The 24,438-nt window shown below is 49.5% G+C and overlaps 1 protein-coding gene across 1 annotated transcript in view; it reads left to right on the top strand.

Annotated features, from left to right (window-relative positions):
• NKAP (NFKB activating protein) overlaps positions 1–19,570 on the top strand; it is a 51,388-nt gene extending 31,818 nt beyond the window's left edge. Inside the window, exons 7-9 of the mRNA XM_075322685.1 lie at positions 11,021–11,099; positions 17,811–17,960; positions 19,141–19,570. Of these exons, the coding sequence (XP_075178800.1) occupies positions 11,021–11,099; positions 17,811–17,960; positions 19,141–19,315 (404 nt within the window). The 3' untranslated portion in view covers positions 19,316–19,570. The remainder of the gene's footprint in view (positions 1–11,020; positions 11,100–17,810; positions 17,961–19,140) is intronic.
• Positions 19,571–24,438: the final 4,868 nt, after the last annotated feature.

The following is a 24,438-nucleotide window of genomic DNA, read 5'->3' as shown; positions in this document are numbered from 1 at the left end:
GCGTCCAAGCCCACAGCCTGTCCTGCAGATCCCACAACGGGGTTCTGCTGCCTGTCTCCCCCTCCCATCAGAGGTGGTCAAGCAGTGTACTCATTCGCCAAGGGTGGCCACTCCGGTGTCTAGACTTTCAGCCCGGATAGTTGTATTAGTGGCTGACTGCACCTCTATAAGGATCCCACGGTACATTAATTTTGTACTGGACCTCAATCCGCCGGAGTTACCTTATCTAGGTGAACACAACGTGTGTTCCTTAACCACTCCGGTTTTCAGGTCCCTGTGACCAGCCCAGGGTCCGCTCTGACAGTCGCTTCCCATGAAGCGTGATTCTGAGGACTGTGTTTCCCCTGTCCACCAATAGTGGTCAAGAAGTGGGCTCATTCACCTCAGGTGGCTCTGCCCGGACCGTTATGTCAGTGGCTGATGGCTCCTCAGAGGAGATGCATTCCCTCACAGGGACCCTATGCCCAAAACGGTTGCCTGAACTTCCAGACTTCAGTCTTTTCATCCTCTGCCTAGGTCTGCCATGCTGGACACCGCACGGCGGTGGTCTTGGCTACTTTCCTCGCTGTCCGCAGGCTCCTGTGGCTTCGGAAATGGAGGGCAGATGCCTCTATAGAGGTTCCTTGCTGGGCTCCTCTTTGGTGGGACCAGTCTCTTCGGAACCGACTGGATGAAATTTAGGAAGCTCTTGGCGGGGAGAGTTCTTCCTTGCCACAAACCTAAACCAGGGAACCTGTCCAGGGCAGGAATCAGTTGAGGTTTCGGTGGTTTCCGTTCCTCCATCTGATCGTCCTCTAGCTCGGCCTAGGTTCATAGAACCAATTGGCTTGAAGCTGCGTCTTCAGAAGACCGCAGGAGATGCTGCCACTTAGTCAGCTTCCTCCGAGCTATCTAGCCACGCCAACCTCCTCCTAGTCGGTGGCAGGCTCTCTCCACTTGGCGACGTATGGTTCTAACACGTCTCCGTTCAGTGGGGGCGGGATTATATCTCCCATGGCTACAAGATGGAGTTCTGTCCACCCGCCAAACAGATTTTTTTCTGTTACCTCCTCCCGGCTCCAAGGCCGCCGCCTTCTCATAAGCCGTGGCATTTCTTGCAGGCCAATGGAGTAATTGTACCGAATCCCGACTGGGAACGGTTCTGAGATTTTTGTTTAAATCTATTTCTAGGCCCCGAAGAGGGCGGTGCCTTCCGACCTGGATCTTTAGCTTTTCAAGCATGGTCAGGTGTGGCGTTTTCACATGGAGTCTCGGTCTTGTTCCGTGTGTTTTTTCTTTTTCACCGGATCAATCAAGAACCCAAGGAGATTCCCTCGCAGCCTTCGGCATCAGAGATGCTTTTCTGCAACGGTCAATCGCAGTTTCACACCAGCGTTGACTGCGTTTTGCCATCAGAGTGGTCCAATTCGTGGCTCTTCCCTTGGGGTTGGCCACGGCCCCTCGAGTATTCTCATTGGGGCTGCTGTGATTAGGGTCCTGCACCCCTAGGGATTGACAGTGATCGTTTGCCCTAGACAGGCCTTCTTTCAGTGCTGACTCTTAGCAGAGTACTTCGCTTACTCTCGCCACTCTAACCTATTCGGGTGGCTTGTCATTCTGTTCAAGTCCACTCTGACTTCGAACCAGAGGTTCTCAGGGACGCAATTCGAGACTGTCGGCTCTTGTGAAGCCACTCTTAGTCGATAAGTAGTCCCTCCGCTGGCGGTCGACGTCGTTCTATCAGACACCAAATACAGGTGCTGGTCAGACGGTGGCGTCAATGGAAGCGATTCCTTGCCCAGTTTCTCCTGTGCCCTCTGAGACTGGATGTTGTCCGCTGTACACGCGAACTCCCTCCTTCCACGGGGTGGTGGCTTTGCCACTGACCTGGGGCTCGTTTTCAGGGGTGGTTTCGACCACTCTGTCTCAGGGACGCTCCTTCCTGGCCCCGTCCCAGGTGATTCTCACCAGGGTGCTGGTCCTTCCGCCTTGGGAGCATTATATCTCCACCGCGGAGCGCAGGGCGCTTGGACTCTGTCCGAATCAGCCCTCTAGATCAATGGGCTAGAAATCAGAGCTGTATTCTAGCTCTCTAAGCCTTCTCCATTTGTTGGCGGCTAGGCACATTCGAGTTCAGTCGGATAACGTTACAGCGTTTTCCTACATCAATTTCCAGATCGGGACACTCAGCCGCCTGGCAATCTTGGCGCCTCAACATTCTTCACTGGACAAGGGACTCCTAGTCCACCGTATCCGCAGCCCACATCCTAGATGTCAAAACTGCGGGCAGATTATTTCAGCTGTCCAACCGTGGTCCACAATCCTCAGGTTTTGCGGTAGACACACTGGTTCATGTTTGATCCCAGCTTCGTCTCTACCTCTTGCCCAGAGCCCTGCACAAGATCAGGGAAGGGGGCCGTCGGGTCATTCTCTTACAGACTGACCCAGGCAGGCTTCGTATCCTGACCTGCTCTTTCTGTCCGTTGGATTGCCATGGCATCTTCCGGTCCGTCCAGACCTTTTCTCAGAAGGTCCGTTTTTTCCGTCAGAATTCTGGATTCTCGGATTGACGGCGTAGCTATTGAGTCCTGGATCTTGGCGACTTCTGGTATCCTTCCTGAAGTCATCTCCGCTATGACTCGAGCTCCAAGGTGTCCTTGGACCTTTTTAGCCTTGCCGACCCTCCTGTCCCTTCCACAGTCCGGTCTACAGCTAGCACTATCCCTCATTAAGGGACAGGTCTCCGTTCTGTCGTAATGTGCCAGCGGCGTATCGTCCGGCTGGCTCCGGTGCGCTCCTTTAAGGGCGCGTCTCACATCATTCCGCCTTTCCGGCGGTCTATGGAGCCCTGGGACCTTAATCCGGTCCTCCCGGTTCCCGGAAACCCCCCTTTGCGCTTCTTAGGGAGGTTTCTTTGTTTCATCTTTCACAGAAAGTAGTCTTTCTAGTGGCTATAATTTCCTGCCAGGGAGTTCTGGCGGCACTCTCTCTGAGTCACCCCCTTTTTTGGTCTTTTGCATCAAGACAAGGTGGTCTCCGTCCGACTCCGGACTTTTTTCCCTAAGGTGGTTACTGCTTCCACCTTATCCGGGGCAATTTTCCTGCCTTCCTTTTGTCCGGCTCCTCTTCATCGCTTGAGAAAGCGTTGCATATCCTGGATCTGGTGCGGGCGCTCCGGATCTGTGTGTCTCGCACCGCCGTTATTAGGCGGTGCACCTCTCTCTAGTACTGACTGCTAGTCAGCATAGCGGTCTCTCTGCATCTAAGCCGACCCTTGTTCGTTAGCTTAGGTCGGCCATTTCCGAGGCCTACAAGTGTACTCAAGTGCCTTCCCCGCTGGGGATCAGAGCACATTTGATCAGACCTGTCGGTGCCTTTTCGGCTTTCAGGCTACGGCTCAGTAGGTCTGTCAGACGGCAGCTCGAATTAGTCTGCATACTTTTTCGAAGCTCTATCCAAGGCATGCTCTTGCTTTGGCAGACGCGGGCTTCAGCAGACGCATCTTTCAGGTGTCTGTCGCCCATTTGTGAAGTTGGGTTTTCCTGCTTCTCAGTTGTCTGTTTATTCCCACCCATGGACTGCTTTGGGACGTCCCATGGTCTGGGTCTCCCATAGGAACGATAAAGAAAAAGAGAATTTTGTTTACTTACCGTAAATTCGTTTTCTTATAGTTCCGTCATGGGAGACCCAGCACCCTCCCTATTGCCTGTTGGCAAGTTTCTTGTTCCGTGTGTCTTCACCGGCTGTTGTTGTAGACAGAGGCTCCGGTTATTCCGGGTTTTACTCTATCTCTACTTGTGGGTGGATGTCCTCCTTCAGCTTTTGCACTAAACTGGCTAGGACTGGCTAGCAGGGGGTGTATATGCTAGGAGGGAGGAGCTACATGTTTTGAGTGTAGTAACTTTGTGTGTCCTCCGGAGGCAGTAGCTATACACCATGGTCTGGGTCTCCCATGACGGAACTATAAGAAAAAGAATTTACGGTAAGTAAACAAAATTCTCTTTATATTATACATTATACATTTTCTCTGTTAGGCCGCATTATTTTGCTTTTGGCTATATACCCTCACTGATCACTCTCAGAGGAGACCACAGCATGTCGTCCGCAAAGAGCAAGGGTGCCAAGGCACAGGCTTATTTTGCAACCTGTACCTCATGTGCGGCTATGTTACCTGCAGGTTCCACCTACCCTCACTGTGTGCAATGCTCGGCCCCTGTGGCACTCACTCAGCCGGAGCCTCGGGCACTGGTGGGACCCTCGGCTCAGGTAGAACCGCCGGCTTCCACTGTCCAGGGGGCAGGGACAGAGTTTGCAGTTTTGGCTGAGAAACTCTGAGTCGCTTTCACAGTCCATGGCTCAGTCTATGGACAAATGGTCTGCTAAGATCCTAGAAGCCTTGCAGTCCAGATCGGTAACACAGGCCCAGGGCACTGTGAGTTCATCGCCCCCAGGCCCCTCTCGGTCGGCGCAGCAAAGTGCTCCTGGGGTGACACCTAGGTCCCACGGTGAGGACTCCGACACGGACCGCAGTCCCAGACCGGCTAAGCGGGCTCGCTGGGAACCTTCCCCGACTTCATCACGCTGTTCGGGGTCTCAGCATGAGGACTCTCTGGAGGATGAAGCGGAGGTCGCAGCTCAGGGCTCTGATCCTGACGTTGCTCTCAATCTAGATACACCTGAAGGGGACGCCATAGTAAATGACCTTATAGCGTCCATTAACCAGGTGCTAGATCTTTCTCCCCCAACTCCACCTATAGAGGAGTCGACTTCGCAGCAGGAGAAGCACCAGTTTAGGTTTCCCAAACGTACACGGAGTGCGTTTTTCGATCACTCTAACTTCAGAGATGCTGTCCAGAAGCACAGAGCATTTCCGGACAAGCGCTTTACTAAGCGCCTTAATGACACACGTTACCCCTTCCCCTCTGACGTAGTTAAGGGTTGGGCTCAGTGTCCCAAGGTGGATCCTCCAGTCTCTAGACTGGCGGCTAGATCCGTAGTATCAGTGGCAGATGGTTCATCGCTCAAGGATGCCACTGACAGGCAAATAGAGCTCCTGATGAAATCCATCTATGAAGCCATAGGCGCGTCTTTTGCTCCGGCCTTTGCAGCCGTGTGGGCACTCCAAGCTATCTCAGCTTGTCTGTCTGAGATTAATGCGGTCACACGTACCTCTGCTCCGCAAGTTGTGTCTTTGACTTCTCAGGCGTCGGCCTTTTCGTCCTACGCCATGAACGCCGTCCTGGACTCTGCGAGCCGTACAGCGGTAGCATCCGCCAATTCGGTGGCTGTCCGCAGGGCCATGTGGCTACGCGAATGGAAGGCAGACTCTGCTTCCAAGAAGTTCTTAACCGGTTTGCCATTTTCTGGCGACCGTTTGTTTGGCGAGCAATTGGACGAAATTATTAAACAATTCAAGGGAAAGGACTCGTCCTTACCCCAGTCCAAACCAAACAGACCTCAGCAACGAAAAATACAACCGAGGTTTCGGTCCTTTCGGCCCTCAGCCAGGTCCCATTCCTCCACGTCCAACAGGTCAGAGAAGGGCCAGAGGAACTCTTCTGCATGGCGGTCTAAGTCACGTCCTACAAAGACCGCCGGAGGAACCGCCTCCAAGGCGGCCTCCTCATGACTTTCGGCCTCCCCAAACCGCATCCTCGGTCGGTGGCAGGCTCTCCCGCTTTTGCGACGCCTGGTGGCCACATGTCCAAGACCGATGGGTGAGAGACATTCTGTCTCACGGTTACAGGATAGAGCTCAGTTCTCGTCCTCCGACTCGTTTCTTCAGAACATCTCCGCCCCCCGAGCGAGCCGATGCACTTTTTCAGGCGGTGAACACTCTGAAGGCAGAAGGAGTTGTGATCCCCGTTCCCCTTCAAGAACGTGGTTGCGGTTTTTACTCCAACTTGTTCGTGGTGCCAAAAAAAAAGGACGGATCATTCCGTCCCGTTCTGGACCTCAAACTGCTCAACAGACACGTGAGAACCAGACGGTTCCGGATGGAATCTCTCCGCTCTGTCATCGCCTCGATGTCCCAAGGAGACTTCCTAGCATCAATCGACATCAGGGATGCTTATCTCCATGTGCCGATTGCACCAGAGCATCAACGCTTCCTGCGTTTCGCCATCGGGGACGGACACCTTCAGTTCGTGGCACTGCCTTTCGGCCTGGCGACAGCCCCACGGGTCTTCACCAAGGTCATGGCAGCAGTGGTGGCGGTCCTACACTCTCAGGGCCACTCGGTGATCCCTTACTTAGACGATCTTCTAGTCAAGGCACCCTCCCGGGTGGCATGTCAACACAGCCTGACCATTGCTCTGGAGACTCTCCAGAGGTTCGGGTGGATCATCAATTTCCCAAAGTCAAAATTGACACCGACCCAATCACTGACTTACCTCGGGATGGAGTTTCATACTCTCTCAGCGATAGTGAAGCTTCCGCTGGACAAACAGCGTTCACTGCAGACAGGGGTGCAATCTCTCCTTCGGGCCCAGTCACACCCCTTGAGGCGCCTCATGCACTTCCTAGGGAAGATGGTGGCAGCAATGGAGGCAGTTCCCTTTGCGCAGTTTCATCTGCGTCCACTTCAATGGGACATTCTCCGCAAATGGGACAGGAGGTCGACGTCCCTAGACAGGAACGTCTCTCTTTCACTGGCAGCCAAAACCTCTCTTCAGTGGTGGCTTCTTCCCACTTCTTTGTCGAAGGGAAAATCCTTCCTGCCCCCATCCTGGGCTGTGGTCACGACGGACGCGAGTCTGTCAGGGTGGGGAGCGGTCTTCCTCCACCACAGGGCTCAGGGAACCTGGACTCCGACAGAGTCCTCCCTTCAGATCAATGTTCTGGAGATAAGGGCAGTGTATCTAGCCCTAAAGGCGTTCCAGCGGTGGCTGGAGGGCAGGCAGATCCGAATACAGTCGGACAACGCCACTGCGGTCGCGTACATCAACCACCAGGGCGGCACACGCAGTCGTCAAGCCTTCCAAGAAGTTCGGCGGATTCTGCTGTGGGCGGAAGCCACAGCCTCCACCATCTCCGCAGTTCACATCCCGGGCGTAGAAAACTGGGAAGCAGACTTTCTCAGTCGCCAGGGCATGGACGCAGGGGAATGGTCTCTTCACCCGGACGTGTTTCAAGAGATCTGTTGCCGCTGGGGAACGCCGGACGTCGACCTCATGGCGTCTCGGCACAACAACAAAGTCCCGGTCAAGGGACAAGTATCGGCGCTTTCCGTGTTTTTTCAAAAGCGTCTAGCCAGGCTTCCGCAGGTCCGCACGTTCCTGCAGGGAGTTTGCCACATAGTCCCACCTTACAAGCGTCCGCTGGAACCCTGGGATCTTAACAGAGTGCTAACGGCTCTTCAGAAACCACCTTTCGAGCCGATGCGAGATGTCTCTCTATCACGCCTTTCGCAGAAGGTGGCCTTCCTAGTGGCAGTCACATCACTTCGGAGAGTGTCTGAGCTAGCAGCGCTGTCATGCAAAGCCCCCTTCCTGGTGTTTCACCAGGATAAGGTGGTTCTGCGTCCGGTCCCGGAATTTCTCCCTAAGGTGGTATCCCCTTTTCATCTCAATCAGGATATCTTCTTACCTTCATTTTGCCCTCATCCAGTTCACCAATGTGAAAAGGATTTGCACTTGTTAGATCTGGTGAGAGCACTCCGGCTCTACATTTCTCGCACGGCGCCCCTGCGCCGTTCTGATGCGCTCTTTGTCCTTGTCGCTGGCCAGTGTAAGGGGTCGCAGGCTTCCAAGTCAACCTTGGCTCGGTGGATCAAGGAACCGATTCTTGAAGCCTACCGTTCTTCTGGGCTTCCGATTCCTTCAGGGCTGAAAGCCCATTCTACCAGAGCCGTAGGTGCATCCTGGGCATTGCGGCACCAGGCTACGGCTCAGCAGGTGTGTCAGGCGGCTACCTGGTCGAGTCTGCACACTTTCACGAAACACTATCAGGTGCATACCTATGCTTCGGCAGATGCCAGCCTAGGTAGGCGAGTCCTTCAGGCGGCGGTTGCCCACCTGTAAGAGGGGGCCGTTTTCGGCTCTTTTTATCGAGGTATTCTTTTACCCACCCAGGGACTGCTTTTGGACGTCCCAATTGTCTGGGTCTCCCAATGGAGCGACAAAGAAGGGAATTTTGTTTACTTACCGTAAATTCCTTTTCTTCTAGCTCCTATTGGGAGACCCAGCACCCGCCCCTGTTCCCTTCGGGCTGTTGTTCTTTTGTGTACACATGTTGTTCATGTTGAATTGTTCTTTTGGTTCATGGTTTCAGTTCTCCGAACATCCTTCGGATTGAATTTACCTTAGACCAATTTATAAGTTTCCTCCTTCCTGCTTTGGCACCAAAACTGATGGGCCCGTGATGCACGGGAGGGTGTATAGGCAGAGGGGAGGGGTTACACTTTTTAAAGTGTAATACTTTGTGTGGCCTCCGGAGGCAGAAGCTATACACCCAATTGTCTGGGTCTCCCAATAGGAGCTAGAAGAAAAGGAATTTACGGAAAGTAAACAAAATTCCCTTCTTCTCGGAGTCTTCATTGGGGACACAGGAAACCATCGATTTATTCTAGAATCTTCTTTAAGCCCAATTTCCCTGCACTCTCTTTGGCAGTTGGTTTCCTTTTTAGTTACTCTGTGTCAGTAATGCTGCTGGCTCTAGGAGGCTGACGCTATGCAAATCAAAACATTGGCTCTTCCCCAGTAGTATACACCCACCGACCGGAGCTGAGGAGATCAGTTAGTGTAAAAGCAGTACGAGGAGAAGCTTGAATCTAACAGACCGGATCCACTGAAGTCTGAAGAAAAAGGGCAGGTGCTGTGTCCCCCAATGAAGACTGCAAGAAAGAGATTTTACAGTGAGTACCCAAAATCTTATTTTTCTCTGTCGCTTCATTGGGGGACACAGGAAACCATGGGACGTCCTAAACCAGTCCCCAAGGGTGGGAAAAGAAGGACTTGAAAATAGGATTAGCAGGGACGAGGTCCCGAGAGCGGAACTGTAAAGAACCGCTTCCTGGCTAGGAGTGGACTGCCGGTGAATAAGAAAAGAAGATGGGCACCATAAATGCCCTCAAAGAGAAGCTGTTAAGTAAAAAATAGCTGAGTAACTGAACAGGGGACCCTAATGTAGGGGGGGAGAGAGTCGGGGTAGTAGAGAAACTACTGAACCACTATTGAGACATGCGTCCGAAGACGATAAATCCCAACAGGAGGGGGTGGGAGGACGAGAGATAATGCATTATCTCCTGGGGATTATGTGTCCACGAAGCTGAGAATCTAAGGAGACTGTCGTCAACAGGTCGAGGTCAAGAGAAGAAGACTAACTGGACATAGTGTCTCTTCTGAGAGTGTGTAAGAATAAACGAAGGGCTAGTGTACCAGGCAGATGTGGATGTCGGGACAAACTGAGGCCAATATAGCCGTGGCTATTTACTGCCACAGAGTGACTAAAATGGAAACCAACTGCCAAAGCCAACTGCCAAAGAGAGTGCAGGGGAATTGGGCTGAGAGAAGATTCTAGAATAATTCGATGGTTTCCTGTGTCCCCCAATGAAGTGACAGAGAAATTTGTTATAAGAACCACCAATTCCACCCCTGTGTTATTGTTAGACCTCATAGTAATCGATCAAGGCGACCTCATGTTCATTATAACCGTACATGTAATGCATAGAGTATCGCCCAGTTAACAATGCATGGCATCAGAATAATAAGGAACAGTCTCACGGGATGTAGATACTGTACAATTCCCGGCGAGGTCCTGCAAGGAAAGGATCTGCAGGGGGGAGCTAAAATACAGCTACACAGTACCCCTCAAAGAATCCTGGTAAACGTGCTCCCGACCTCCCTACGCGTTTCGTTGGCAGACTCATCAGGGTAGCTTGAACACAGGGAGAGCACAAGCTGAACCTCCGAACAGGCAGACGCTTCAGCAGTAGGTCCCTCCTGGTTCCCTGCCATAGCGTTTCATTTTGTTCAAATGTCGACGGATAGTTCGCGCTGACACTGATGCACGCTAAACCTGTTCACATTAGAAAGGTAGGATGAGCTATCAGCCTTATTCTTAGGGGTCATGCCTTCTCATTGAGCACGCCTGCTCTTCAGTCTTAGGCAATTTTAATTCTCCATTTGCCCATTCCTGTTCTCCCATAAATTGGGATTTTTTTTTTAACCCAAAGGGAGGCATTAGATTGATAGGGACCCAACAAAAAATGGTATGGGTGTCAAAAAAAAATGGCTCCTCCTCCCCCCCCCCCTCCCCCCTATAAATTATATTATTCCAGGCAATGAACACTGTAGAAAAAATAAAAATAAATAACAGAATAAAATCACCCCCCCCCCCAGTGCATTATATGGTAAATAAATGGCGTTATTCAGAGCTGCAACTCTGCAAAAAAAAAAAGCCCTCATACGGCTGTCTTGGCGAAAAAATGAAACCACTTTTGGTACTTAAGAGGGGAGAAAAGATCTGAAGCGCTAAACTGTAAATTGCCTTGGTGGGGAATAGGTTAATGTGTATTGTTGTTCCAGGCTTTGCATGTATCAAGCCTAAATCCACAAACTTAATTTTCGTAAGGTTTTTTTTGTTTTGTTTTAAACAAAACAATACATTTTGTTGCTTACTGTCATGTGTGTCCGGGGACCATTTTACGAGGCTCCAACAGTTTCATTTTAGAAAATAAAAGGTTATGAAGGTATAATTAGATTTTATTTTATCAAAGCACTAGAAGTGTAAAAAAAAAAAAATACATTTTTCAATATTCATTGCAAAGTGTAAAGTCTAATTTAAAGAAATTTTAGATTTTTTTTTTTTTTTTTTTTTTTATTAGATTTGTCTTTTATGAAGTGTTAAAACTTTTCAGCAAAAGGGTTATTCTGCCTGTGATTTCTAGAGGGTACTGTTTTTCAACAGAATAATTTATGTGCACTTTAGAAGTTAATGAATGTGAATAGTTTGTTACATGTCGCCAGATGTGAGGCAACGTTTTTCCTACTTCTCTTTATATAAAGCAAATGTTAAAATGTTTTAATGTATTTTTGTACAGAGATCAATATGGATGACGTGGATTTTGTTGGGCCTGAAGCTCCAATAACACATTTATCTCAAGATGATAAACCATTGAAGTAAGTCAGCATTTTATTTCTTAGCGCAAAGTATTTTCATGATTATTGTTAATGTTCAGTAAACAAAATTAGGTTTTTCTTGTACCTTGTGTTGGTTTTCTTATTTCTTCATTTTCTGCTCCTCTGCACATCCAGCTTCAGCTAGTTGGCTGAAGCCCAATTCTTTCTGCTAAAACTACATTTTCCAGCTGCACACTGCTTCTCTTCAGTCCTGCAGGTCCCTCACTCTGCTCTCCTTTGTGCTTGTTAATAGAGATGGGTAGATTTCAACATGGGCTACTTTTTATTTACATGGATGATGTGACCATTGATAGTTGTTAATGTAAATTGAAGCTGTCAGCAGCACTCTTCCATCACCTAGACTCTATGTTCGAAAACCTAGGAATCCCACTTGCTAATAGATCCACACTTGCATAAGGGTAGATGGCATCCATATGGGTGGTAGTTTAAAAAAAAAAAAAACACAACTTTTTTTTATTTTGCCAAATGCACCACAACTAGGTTATGACCGGTCAAAGAGGTCTTATGGAAATTTGTTTTTCATGAATTAGATGGGGTCATTGAGTGCACATATAGCTGCTATCAGATGGATCTTACACATAGCTGAGGGGTGCTACAATTCAGCAGTCAGATATTTTATTACAAAGGGTTAACAAGTTTAACTAGAACTACTAAAAGATGGATCCTGTGGCTACAGAGGGTACAGAGCTTAAGGGTCATCATTAGGGGGGTAATTGCTACAATTCAGATTTAAAATGGGTTGTATTGGCACACGTGATTCATTCTGTATGTTCAGGAAACTCAGACCACATTATGATTTTAGGAATAAACCTTTAAGGCTATGTGAACACTGCATTATTTTTTTTTACTTTTTTTTATTTTTTTTTTTTCTTTATGTATTTTTGGGTGCAGTTTTGTCACAAAACTGCATGCTTATCCTTATGCCAGAAAAGTCCATGAGAATCCTGAAGTTTTGTGCACATGTTGCTAAATTTTCACTTGCCGATTTGGTGCAGAAATATGCTGCATGTCAATTATTTCTTCATTTTTGCCAGCGCTTTTCTAGCCCAAATGCATAAAAAAATTCACTGAAAACATGTCAAACTTTTTTTTTTTTTTTCTGTAGATTTGGTGCACAAAGCTCTGCAACCAAATACTCAGTTGTGTGCATATAGCCTATAGGTGTGTGCACACAATGCCTTTTTCAGGTGGGTTCCACTCCGAAACCCTTAAAAGATTGGACTTCTACTTTTCGATGTAAAAACAATCTGAGTCTTTTCAGCACTTCAGGTTTCCAAATACACCAAGTGGCGAAAAGAAATTCTTCAGTCGTTTTCCGCTCTACATACACAATATACTTTGCAGTACAAGGCTGTGGGAATGTTTGGGCACCTTGGCGTTTCACCAGTGGTTTTTGGTTGAAAAACTTTTTTCTTTGTCGCTCCATTGGGAGACCCAGACAATTGGGTGTATAGCTATGCCTCCGGAGGCCACACAAAGCACTACACTAAAAGTGTAAAGCCCCTCCCCTTCTGCCTATACACCCCCCGTGCTCACGGGCTCCTCAGTTTTTATGCTTTGTGCGAAGGAGGCAGACATCCACGCATAGCTCCACAGCTTGGTCGGCAGCAGCTGCTGACCAGGTCGGATGGAAGAAAAGAGGGCCCATAACAGGGCCCCCAGCATGCTCCCTTCTCACCCCACTTTGTCGGCGGTGTTGTTAAGGTTGAGGTACCCATTGCGGGTACACAGGCAGGAGCCACATGCTGTTTTCCTTCCCCATCCCTTAGGGCTCTGGGTGAAGTGGGATCCAGGATCGGTCTCTAGGCACTGGGACCGTGCTCCCTCCGCAGCCCCTGGGAATCTGCAGGATAGGAGCTGAGTATCGTCAGGGACAAGGCCCTGCTACTATGAGGTACTCTGTGTCCCCGTGGAGACCGCGCATGGAGCGCTGGTGCCAGACACATTACAGCACTGCTGGGTGTGTTAGTGCGCCGGACATGGAGCGCTTGTGCCAGACACTTTCCAGCACGGCTGGGTGTGTTAGTGCGCCGGACATGCAGCGCCTGTGCCAGACACTTTCCAGCACTGCTGGGTGTGTTAGTGCGCCGGACACTGGCGGCTAGATCCATAGTTGCAGTGGAAGATGGGGCTTCACTCAAAGATGCCACTGACAGACAGATGGAACTATGGTTGAAATCCATCTATGAAGCTATAGGCGCGTCTTTTGCCCCAGCATTCGCTGCCGTATGGGCACTCCAAGCTATCTCAGCTTGTCAGGCGCAGATTAATGCAGTAACACGTACATCTGCCCCGCAAGTGGTGTCCTTAACCAATCAGGCGTCGGCGTTTGCGTCCTACGCCATTAATGCTATCCTGGACTCTGCGAGCCGTACGGCGGTGGCATCCGCCAACTCGGTGGTACTCCGCAGGGCCATGTGGCTACGTGAATGGAAGGCAGACTCTGCTTCCAAAAAGTTCTTAACCGGTTTGCCATTGGCTGGCGACCGCTTGTTTGGTGAGCGATTGGATGAAATCATTAAACAATCCAAGGGAAAGGATTCATCCTTACCCCAGTCCAAACCAAACAGACCTCAACCATGGAAGGTACAATCGAGGTTTCGGTCCTTTCGGACCGCGGGCAGATCTCAATTTTCCTCGTCCAAAAGGCCTCATAAAGATCAGAGGAACTCCGATGCATGGCGGTCTAAGTCACGTCCTAAGAAGACCGCCGGAGGAACCGCTCCCAAAGCGGCCTCCTCATGACTTTCGGCCTCCTCAAACCGCATCCTCGGTCGGTGGCAGGCTCTCCCGCTTTTGCGACGCCTGGCGGCCACAAGTAAAAGACCGATGGGTGAGAGACATTCTATCTCACGGTTACAGGATAGAGTTCAACTCTCGTCCTCCGACTCGTTTCTTCAGAACATCTCCACCCCCCGACAGAGCCGAGGCTCTTATGCAGGCGGTGGGCACCCTGAAGGAGGAAGGATTGGTGATCCCGGTTCCTCTTCAGCAACGGGGTCACGGTTTTTACTCCAACTTGTTCGTGGTGCCAAAAAAGGACGGATCCTTCCGTCCCGTTCTGGACCTAAAGCTGCTCAACAAGCATGTGAAAACCAGGCGGTTCCGGATGGAATCGCTCCGCTCCGTCATCGCCTCAATGTCCCAAGGAGATTTCCTGGCATCAATAGACATCAAAGATGCTTATCTCCACGTACCGATTGCACCAGAGCATCAGCGCTTCCTGCGCTTCGCCATAGGGGACGAACACCTTCAGTTCGTGGCACTACCTTTTGGCCTGGCAACAGCCCCACGGGTCTTCACCAAGGTCATGGCAACAGTGGTGGCAATCCTACACTCTCAGGGACACTCGGTGATCCCTTACTTAGACGATCTACTTGTCAAGGCACCCTCTCAAGGGGCATGCCAACACAGCCTGAACATTGCTCTGGAAACTCTCCAGAGTTTCGGGTGGATCATCAATTTCACAAAGTCAAATCTGACACCGGCCCAATCACTGACATATCTTGGCATGGAGTTTCATACTCTCTCAGCGATAGTGAAGCTTCCGCTGAACAAACAGCATTCACTACAGACAGGGGTGCAATCTCTCCTTCATGGTCAGTCACACTCCCTGAGGCGCCTCATGCACTTCCTAGGAAAGATGGTGGCAGCAATGGAGGCAGTTCCTTTTGCGCAGTTTCATCTGTGCCCACTTCAATGGGACATTCTCCGCAAATGGGACAGGAAGTCGACGTCCCTCGACAGGAACGTCTCCCTTTCTCGGGCAGCCAAAGCTTCCCTTCAGTGGTGGCTTCTTCCCACTTCTCTGTCGGAGGGGAAATCCTTCCTGCCCCCATCCTGGGCTGTGGTCACGACGGACGCGAGCCTGTCAGGGTGGGGAGCGGTCTTTCTCCACCACAGGGCTCAGGGGACTTGGACTCAGACAGAGTCCTCCCTTCAGATCAATGTTCTGGAGATAAGGGCAGTGTAAAAGCGTTCCAGCCGTGGCTGGAAGGCAAACAGATCCGAATTCAGTCGGACAACTCCACAGCGGTGGCATACATCAACCACCAAGGCGGGACACGCAGTCGGCAAGCCTTCCAGGAAGTTCGGCGGATTCTGCTGTGGGTGGAAGCCACAGCCTCGACCATATCCGCAGTTCACATCCCGGGCGTAGAAAACTGGGAAGCAGACTTTCTCAGTCGCCAGGGCATGGATGCAGGGGAATGGTCCCTTCACCCGGACGTGTTTCAGGAGATCTGTTGCCGCTGGGGCATGCCGGATGTCGACCTAATGGCGTCTCGGCACAACAACAAGGTCCCGACGTTCATGGCACGGTCTCAAGATCACAGAGCTCTGGCGGCAGACGCCTTAGTTCAGGATTGGTCGCAGTTTCAACTCCCTTATGTGTTTCCTCCTCTGGCACTGTTGCCCAGAGTGTTACGCAAGATCAGGGCTGACTGCCGCCGCGCCATCCTCGTCGCTCCAGACTGGCCGAGGAGGTCGTGGTACCCGGATCTGTGGCATCTCACGGTCGGCCAACCGTGGGTACTACCAGACCGACCAGACTTGCTGTCTCAAGGGTCGTTTTTCCATCTGAATTCTGCGGCCCTGAACCTGACTGTGTGGCCATTGAGTCCTGGATCCTAGCGTCTTCAGGATTATCTCAAGAGGTCATTGCCACCATGAGACAGGCTAGGAAACCAACGTCCGCTAAGATCTACCACAGGACGTGGAAAATATTCCTGTCGTGGTGCTCTGCTCAGGGTTTCTCTCCCTGGCCGTTTACCTTGCCCACTTTTCTGTCCTTCCTTCAATCCGGATTAGAAAAGGGTTTGTCACTAGGCTCCCTTAAGGGACAAGTCTCTGCGCTCTCTGTCTTTTTTCAGAAGCGCCTAGCCAGACTTCCACAGGTTCGCACGTTCCTGCAGGGGGTTTGTCACATCGTACCTCCTTACAAGCGTCCGTTAGAACCCTGGGATCTGAACAGGGTGCTGATGGTTCTTCAGAAACCACCGTTCGAGCCAATGAGGGATATCTCTCTCTCACGCCTTTCGCAGAAAGTGGTTTTCCTAGTAGCAGTCACTTCGCTTCGGAGAGTGTCTGAGCTAGCAGCGCTGTCATGCAAAGCCCCCTTCCTGGTGTTTCACCAGGACAAGGTGGTGCTGCGTCCGGTTCCGGAATTTCTCCCTAAGGTGGTATCCCCCTTTCATCTCAATCAGGATATCTCCTTACCCTCTTTTTGTCCTCATCCAGTTCACCAATGTGAAAAGGATTTGCACTTGTTAGATCTGGTGAGAGCACTCAGATTCTACATTTCTCGTACGGCGCCCCTGCGCCGCTCGGATGCACTCTTTGTCCTTGTCGCTGGCCAGCGTAAAGGGTCACAGGCTTCCAAATCAACCCTGGCTCGGTGGATCAAGGAACCTATTCTTGAAGCTTACCGATCTTCTGGGCTTCCGGTTCCCTCAGGGCTGAAAGCCCATTCTACCAGAGCCGTGGGTGCGTCCTGGGCTTTGCGGCACCAGGCTACGGCTCAGCAGGTGTGTCAGGCGGCTACCTGGTCGAGCCTGCACACTTTCACGAAACACTATCAGGTGCATACCTATGCTTCGGCAGATGCCAGCCTAGGTAGGCGAGTCCTTCAGGCGGCGGTTGCCCACCTGTAGGACGGAGCCGGTTACGGCTCTATTAGGAGGTATTATTTACCCACCCAGGGACTGCTTTTGGACGTCCCAATTGTCTGGGTCTCCCAATGGAGCGACAAAGAAGGGAATTTTGTTTACTTACCGTAAATTCCTTTTCTTCTAGCTCCAATTCGGAGACCCAGCACCCGCCCCTGTTTTTTGTGTACACATGTTGTTCATGTTGAATGGTTTCAGTTCTCCGATATTCCTTCGGATTGAAGTTACTTTAAACCAATTATAATTTTTTCCTCCTTCTTGCTTTTGCACCAAAACTGAGGAGCCAGTGAGCACGGGGGGTGTATAGGCAGAAGGGGAGGGGCTTTACACTTTTAGTGTAGTGCTTTGTGTGGCCTCCGGAGGCATAGCTATACACCCAATTGTCTGGGTCTCCCAATTGGAGCTAGAAGAAAAGGAATTTACGGTAAGTAAACAAAATTCCCTTCTTTTCATTGTTGAATGGAGTTAAAAAACAGAGGTCAGAAAAGCGCTGAGAGAACTACAATAAGAATGTAGAAAATATGCTTTGCGGGAAACAAAATGCTAGTGTTTCCTGAAGTGTCGTCGTCTTCTTGAAAATCTCAGCAGGCATACCCTCAGTTGAAGTTTGAATAACTTTTTTTGTTATGGTTGTTACATGAAAGACTAGTAAAAATAATTTCCTTCTTTTTGCTTATGCATGTCTAAATGTGTGTTTTGGTGTATTTTTGTGGGGGTTTTTTTGTATTTTTTTTAACCTACTTTCTGGAACTGTCTGACACCCTGCTGAGTGATTACGAGGTGGGAGCCCAAGATTTACTGACATTATTTCCGTATAGATTTCTGTCCGCCTCTGAAACACAAGTTCTGCATATCCCAATGCTGCTAGATCTTCTCATGCTAAACATACAAAAAAAAAAAGCTAACTATTATTAATGTGAAAATAGTCATGCTCGATTTGGTCTCCAGTGTATTCATATTATTATTATTATTATTATTATTATTATTATTATTATTATTATATTTTTTTATTTTTTTTTAACAGTTATGGTCACGCTTTGCTACCCGGTGAAGGTGCAGCCATGGCAGAATATGTGAAGGCCGGTAAGCGTATCCCCAGGAGAGGTGAAATTGGCCTAACAAGTGATGAAATTGCCTCTTTTGAGAAGTCAGGCTATGTAATGAGTGGTAGCAGGTATGTATTTCTATTGACCCTGTAAAGTTTGGGAGAAGTTTGACTATTGATGATTTTACTGTGACATTATAGGCATCTAGTTTTGTGTTTTAACTATTAGGTGTTAATTTTATGTCAAATGCCATAAGCATTGACCCTATTTTTTACATGCCAGGAAATCTAGCAGTATATCAGTGTGTGATTATACTGCTGCTATTATCAATGTCACTTACCTCTTGTTCAGGGCATTGCAGGACCTTAAATATCCATGATTACGACCACACATATATTCACAATTCGTTAATCGTGGTCATTAAACTTGTATACCTAAGGTTCTGCAATGCCCTGATGATGAGGTAACCAACACGACTATATCAGTAGAACTATACTAAATTTCTAACTAGAGGTATTTACGTAGGCATATTAATAATATTATTATTACGCCTACTACATATTGGGATAGGATCTTGGAGATGGGAATACCCCTTTATGCTGAGTAGCTCCTCCATCTGGTGCTGATTCTTGAATAGTTTTTCCTTTTTTTTTTTTTTTTTTTTTTTAAAGCACCAGGCCAGCATTTTCCATGGCTCAGGATCTGCTCCGAGCGTGAGCCGAGTGTCATGCGACTGACCCAATCTTGCAATCGGGTCACAGCTGTAAAGCTGAGGGCGGGCGCAGCTAAGGAGAGGGAGGTGTTAATCCCCCCCCCCCCTTCCCCATCTCCTCCATTGTCAGTCTATGCGTATATCGCACTGCACTGGGATACCATCCGGTTGCAGTCTGATGTTTCTCTCGCACCCATTCACTTGAATGGGTGCGAGTGATGCGGCTCTCGCAGAAAATGGCAGCATGTTGCGACTTTTCTCGCATCCAGAATCTGGTTGTGAGAAAAGGTGACCAACTGCTCTGCCTCATTGACTAGCATTGGTCAGAGTGCAATGCCAGATTTTCTCGCATTGCACTCGTCCGTTTTTTCACGCTTGTGTGAGCGTTCCCTTAAAAGATGGCGCATCAGGATTGGGGCAGCATCAGTAAAAGGGGAAGCCGCTGGAATGTAAGTGTATGAAAGGGGGCAGAGGGCTTAGATTTAAAGCACTACTCCTAGTGCTTTAAGAAAACTTTAGAACTGTAATTTTTTTTTTATTTTTTGTTTACATTTTTAATTGTTCTGAACTGATTCATCACTGCATTTCTTTTTAAGGCATCGCCGTATGGAGGCTGTCCGTCTGCGTAAGGAGAACCAGATTTACAGTGCAGATGAGAAGAGGGCCCTGGCTTCCTTCAACCAAGAAGAGAGACGCAAGAGAGAAAACAAGATCTTGTCAAGTTTCAGGGAGATGGTTTACAGGAAAACCAAGGGAAAGGAGGACAAATAAGACCAGTGCGCACAACTTATACAGGATATTATTTTACCTGGAGTCTATTTCTGAACTTATTGAAAAAATCCGGTGGAGCTTTTGTTTTGTTTTCCAATAAGAACTTCTTAAATCCTTTTGTATATACAAGATTGACAGTCATACATTCTTCTTTCTACTAGCTTTTTGTTCAGGTTTAATATGGGAACCCAGTCTGTTATGTTTTTCAATAACTTATTAAAAAAAAAACTGCAAAAAAATTTCATGAGCCAATATTTGAGATTGTGAAAGATCTTTTAGAAAAAAAATAAATTGAGAACCTTTAATACTTATTCATTAGGAAGTGCCACGAATAGAGTTGAGCGGATAGTGAAAAATCCGGGTCCGGCGGGTTGAGAAAGAAGTCAGGATCCGATCCGGAGTTCGGCCCCATATATGTCAATGGGGAGTGGAATCCGGGGACGAGAGGGGGGGGGGGGGGGACGGGACGGATCCGGATCGTGCACCCGGAATCCCGCGTCAGGGTCGGACTCGGATCTGCCGCTCAAACCGTGCGGATCCGGATTTTGCCGATCCGGGTCCGCTCAACAGTAGCCACAAATCATGTCCCAACAACTGTTATAGTGCACATAAAGTGGACAACCCCCTTCAATTGAAATTACCTTCTGATTAATAATTACTTGCTGCACAGTTATGGCTCTGTCCATATTTCACCCGTTGTAGCTAAGGTGTAGTAAGTATTAAACATGTCACCAATTTTAGAAGTAAATATACAGTGTTTCTGAAGGTGCTATTGACATGAATTTCTTAACAAATGTCTGTAACAAACCATCCAATAAACACAGGCAAGGAAATCAAACCATAGATATCCATAAATTAAATTTATGTATAATAATGAGAAATCACGCAGGGAAAAAGTAATTAACACCTGAAGAAAAAGAGGTGCAAAAAGCCATGGAAAGTCATGAAACCAGCGGAAATCTACCAGTAATAAGAAAACAATCCTGACGCTTAGTGAAAAATATCAGCTGGTTCAACCGATGGCCTTTTAAAAGGTGCCACACAAGAAACCTCTCATGATTGGTAAAACCAGTGATCTGTCTCAAGACCTTCGCAACCTTATTGTTGCAAAACATATTGATGGCTTTGGTAATAGAAAAATTCCCAAACTACTGACTGTTCCAGTGAGCACTGTTGGAGCCATAAACTGAAAGTGGATAGAATATAATTTCACCATAAACTGGCAACAACCAGGTGTTTCCCTCAAAAGTTCAGACAGGTGAGTGAAAAAAATTATTAGAAGAGTCGTCCAAGAGCCACCTGTGGAGAGCTACAGAAACATCTGGAATCAGCAGGTACAATTGTTTCACAGAAAACAATAAGTAATGCACTCAATCTCCAAGACCTCTATGCACACTCACCACACAAGACTCCATTGCTGAACAAAAAAATGTTCAAGCGCATTTCAAATTTGGTCAATAAAAGGAGCTGTGTGGCCTGGCCTGGTATGTAACGGGATGCACGCAGTTACAGCTCCTCCGGTATTAGTTATTCTGCTTACTGCAGACACAGAGCATTGTGAGAACCCTGGTATCGCAGCGCGCCTGGAGCTAGGGTTAAGAGAATTGTGCTCCCTGCCTAGTGCTTGTGGGTCACAGACTGGGACTGATGAAGTGGTGCTGCAGGATGATATGCCTAAGATGGATGATGCAATGTCTGGTGTCACCATTACTATGTGCCCTGAGGCAGATAATGCTGCTATGTACAAGTGCATCTCAATAAATTAGAATATCATCAAAAAGTTAATTTATTTCAGTAATTCAATACTAAAAGGGAAACATACAGTATATTATATAGAGTAATTACACACAGTGATCTCTTTCAAGTGTTTATTTCTTTATCGTTCCTTATGGGAGACCCAAACCATGGGTGTATAGCTTCTGCCTCCGGAGGACACACAAAGTACTACACTCAAACGTGTAGCTCCTCCCTCCGGGCTATATACACCCCCTGGATGACAATCTACCCAGTTCAATGCTTTGTGTTTCAGGAGGATCACACACTTGCATTCTCTGATATTTTTTTATTTTAATTTTAAAGATTTGGAAGAAAAGCGGGTCCAGTCTGGACTCCCGGCATGTCCCTTCACATCCCACTCTGTCGGGAGCTGTTAAGGTTGACTTTATAAGGCTGGAGCCTTCACATGCCGCGCTCCTTCGCATCCTCTGTCGAGGCTCTGTTTGAAGTGGGAGCCTCCACGGTCCTCTCTGCTTGCAGAAGGCCGGTCTCCATCCGCAGCCCTGTCTGTTCCCTGCTGGAAGGAGAGTTAACCCCCACTCGGGGACATGGCCCTGCGTCTCAAAAGCGAAGTATTGAGACGTTTTTTCAGGGTTCCCTGGTACTTTTATTTGGGGGACAGTATGTGCTTTAGCGTTACTGTTAATTCCGGCCGGTTCTGGGGGTTTTCCCTGAGAACCGCGCCGAAGGTGCCTGCTCGTCGGCCGCATTTTAAAATCTAGGCCCCGGCTTCAGTTTGGGCCTAGTTTCGGTTTCGGCTTCTCTGCATGTTTTGCATACAGCGCCGCCCACCGCCCGACCAGCAGAGGGGAGGGCACTCCTCTCTGGGGAGATGTTCCCTCCCCTGTTTCTCTCCCTGTATCTCTCTGCCCTCCGTTTTTCCCGCTCTTGGGCTTATACACGCCCCCCCTCCTTCTCCCAGCGCCATTTTCTCAGCGTTCTTGCACTGGAAGGCGCTGGATGCTGCAGCTGCATACTGTCAGGAAGTCTGACGCTTCACAGGGTCTTTGAGCGGTGGAATCCGGAGGGCACACAGAGAGAGCGGGCTGGTAAGCCACAACCTTCGGTTGTGGACTTTTATTACACTCTCAGGCATTCTACAGGAGTGTATTCTGGCTGCAGAGCTTCCACCTCAGCAGCATGTCTGTCACTAGGAGCAAGGCTGCAAACATGTACGCTATATGCACTGCGTGTAAGCTCATTCTGCCAGAGCCAAGCACATACCCACATTGTGATGCCTGTGCTAACATGTTTGTGTCTCAGCCTGGAGCCTTCTCAGGGGTTCCTCCGGCTGCTCCGGCCCCGGTGGCTGAAATCCCGGCTTGGGTAGCTTCCTTTTCACAAGCTATTTCCAAGTCTTTTGCCGACTCCATGGGGCAGCTGTCCCGGACACTGCTGTCTATGCATCAGCCCCCCTCTCAGGGTGTCTCTGCGGCTCCGAGCTCTGCAGAGCCCTCAGAGCATGTCCTAGGACCCCGTCCCCCTAAACGGAGACGCAGGGAACCTTCTCCTTCCTCGTCCCACGGCTCTGATTCACAAGCCGAGGTGCAAGGCGAGGAGGATTCGTTTACTGTGGGCTCAGACGCTGCCTCTATGTACCCCATTGACTTGTCTGAGGGTGATGCGGATGTTAGTGACTTGATTGCGTCCATTAACTCCGTACTGAACCTCAACCCACAAGAGTCAGAGGAACAACCCTCTCTGATAGAGGTACACCAGTTTACCTCTCCTAAGAAACCTAGGAGTATGTTTTTTAACCACTCCAGCTTTCACACCACTGTTAACAAGCCCAGAGCCTGTCCTGACAAACGTTTTCCGAAGCGTAGTTCAGATGACCGTTTTCCTTTTCCACCGGAGGTGGTTAAGGACTGGGCCCAGTCCCCAAAGGTAGACCCTCCGGTGTCCAGGATCTCAGCCCGCACAGTCGTAGCTGTGGCTGATGGCACTTCTCTTAAGGATCCCACTGACCGCCAGGTTGACCTTCTGGCCAAGTCTGTATATGAGGCGGCAGGAGCCTCGTTCTCTCCGTCTTTTGCGGCAGTGTGGGCTCTTAAGGCAATCTCTGCCTCTCTGGCGGAGATTCATTCCCTCTCCAGGGACTCTATTCCTGAGACGGATGCCTTAACTTCTCAAGCTTCGGCTTTTGCATCCTACGCCATGTCTGCCATCCTGGAGGCTTCTCACCGCACGGCGGTGGCCTCCGCTAACTCCCTCGCGATCCGAAGGATCTTGTGGCTTCGAGAGTGGAAAGCAGACGCTTCCTCTAAGAAGTACCTTGCGAGTCTCCCTTTTACTGGGTCCCAGCTGTTTGGGGAACAGCTGGATGACATAATTAAGGAAGCTACTGGCGGGAAGAGTACTTCCTTGCCACAAGCTAAAGCCAAGAAACCTGTCCAGGGCAGGAACCAATCGAGGTTTCGTTCCTTTCGTTCCTCTAACTGGTCATCCTCTAAGCCCTCGGCCTCGTCCACTACCGCAGCCAAGGATCGTAAATCCAACTGGCGCGCGAAGCCGCGTCCTCAAAAGACCGGAGGAGCCGCTGCCACTAAGGCGGCCTTCTCGTGACTATCCGGCCGCGCCAGCAACGTCCTTGGTCGATGGCAGGCTCTCCCACTTTGGCGACGTGTGGTTGCAATACGTCTCCGATCAGTGGGTGCGGGATATCATCTCCCACGGCTACAGGATAGAATTTGCTTCCAGCCCGCCAAACAGATTTTTTTCTGTCCACCCCCCCCCTGCTCCAAAGCCGCCGCCTTTTCTCAGGCCGTGGCATCCCTGCAGGCCAACGGTGTAATTGTTCCGGTTCCCGCCCGGGAACGGTTCAGCGGTTTCTACTCAAACCTCTTTCTAGTCCCCAAAAAGGACGGTTCCTTCCGACCCATCCTGGATCTCAAGCTTCTCAACAAGCATGTTCAGGTGCGGCACTTTCGCATGGAATCTCTGAGATCGGTCATTGCCTCAATGACCCAAGGAGATTTTCTGGCATCCATCGACATCAGAGATGCCTATCTGCATGTGCCTATTGCGGTTTCACACCAGCGTTGGCTACGCTTTGCGATCGGAGAGGAACATTTCCAATTCGTGGCTCTCCCCTTCGGCTTAGCCACGGCTCCTCGAGTATTTACCAAGGTCATGGCAGCAGTGGTTGCGGTTCTGCACCTCCAGGGGTTGGCAGTGATTCCTTACCTGGACGACCTTCTAGTCAAGGCCTCATCCAGTGCAGACTGCCAGCGGAGTGTCTCTCTCACTCTCGCCACGCTAGTTCAGTTCGGGTGGCTTGTCAACCTGCCCAAGTCCACTCTGACCCCGACCCAGGTGCTTTTGTACCTAGGGATGCAATTCGAGAC

This window comes from Anomaloglossus baeobatrachus, chromosome 9, assembly GCF_048569485.1.
Source record: "Anomaloglossus baeobatrachus isolate aAnoBae1 chromosome 9, aAnoBae1.hap1, whole genome shotgun sequence".
Classification (NCBI taxonomy): Eukaryota; Metazoa; Chordata; class Amphibia; order Anura; family Aromobatidae; genus Anomaloglossus; species Anomaloglossus baeobatrachus.
This window is presented reverse-complemented; position numbering and strand designations above follow the sequence as displayed.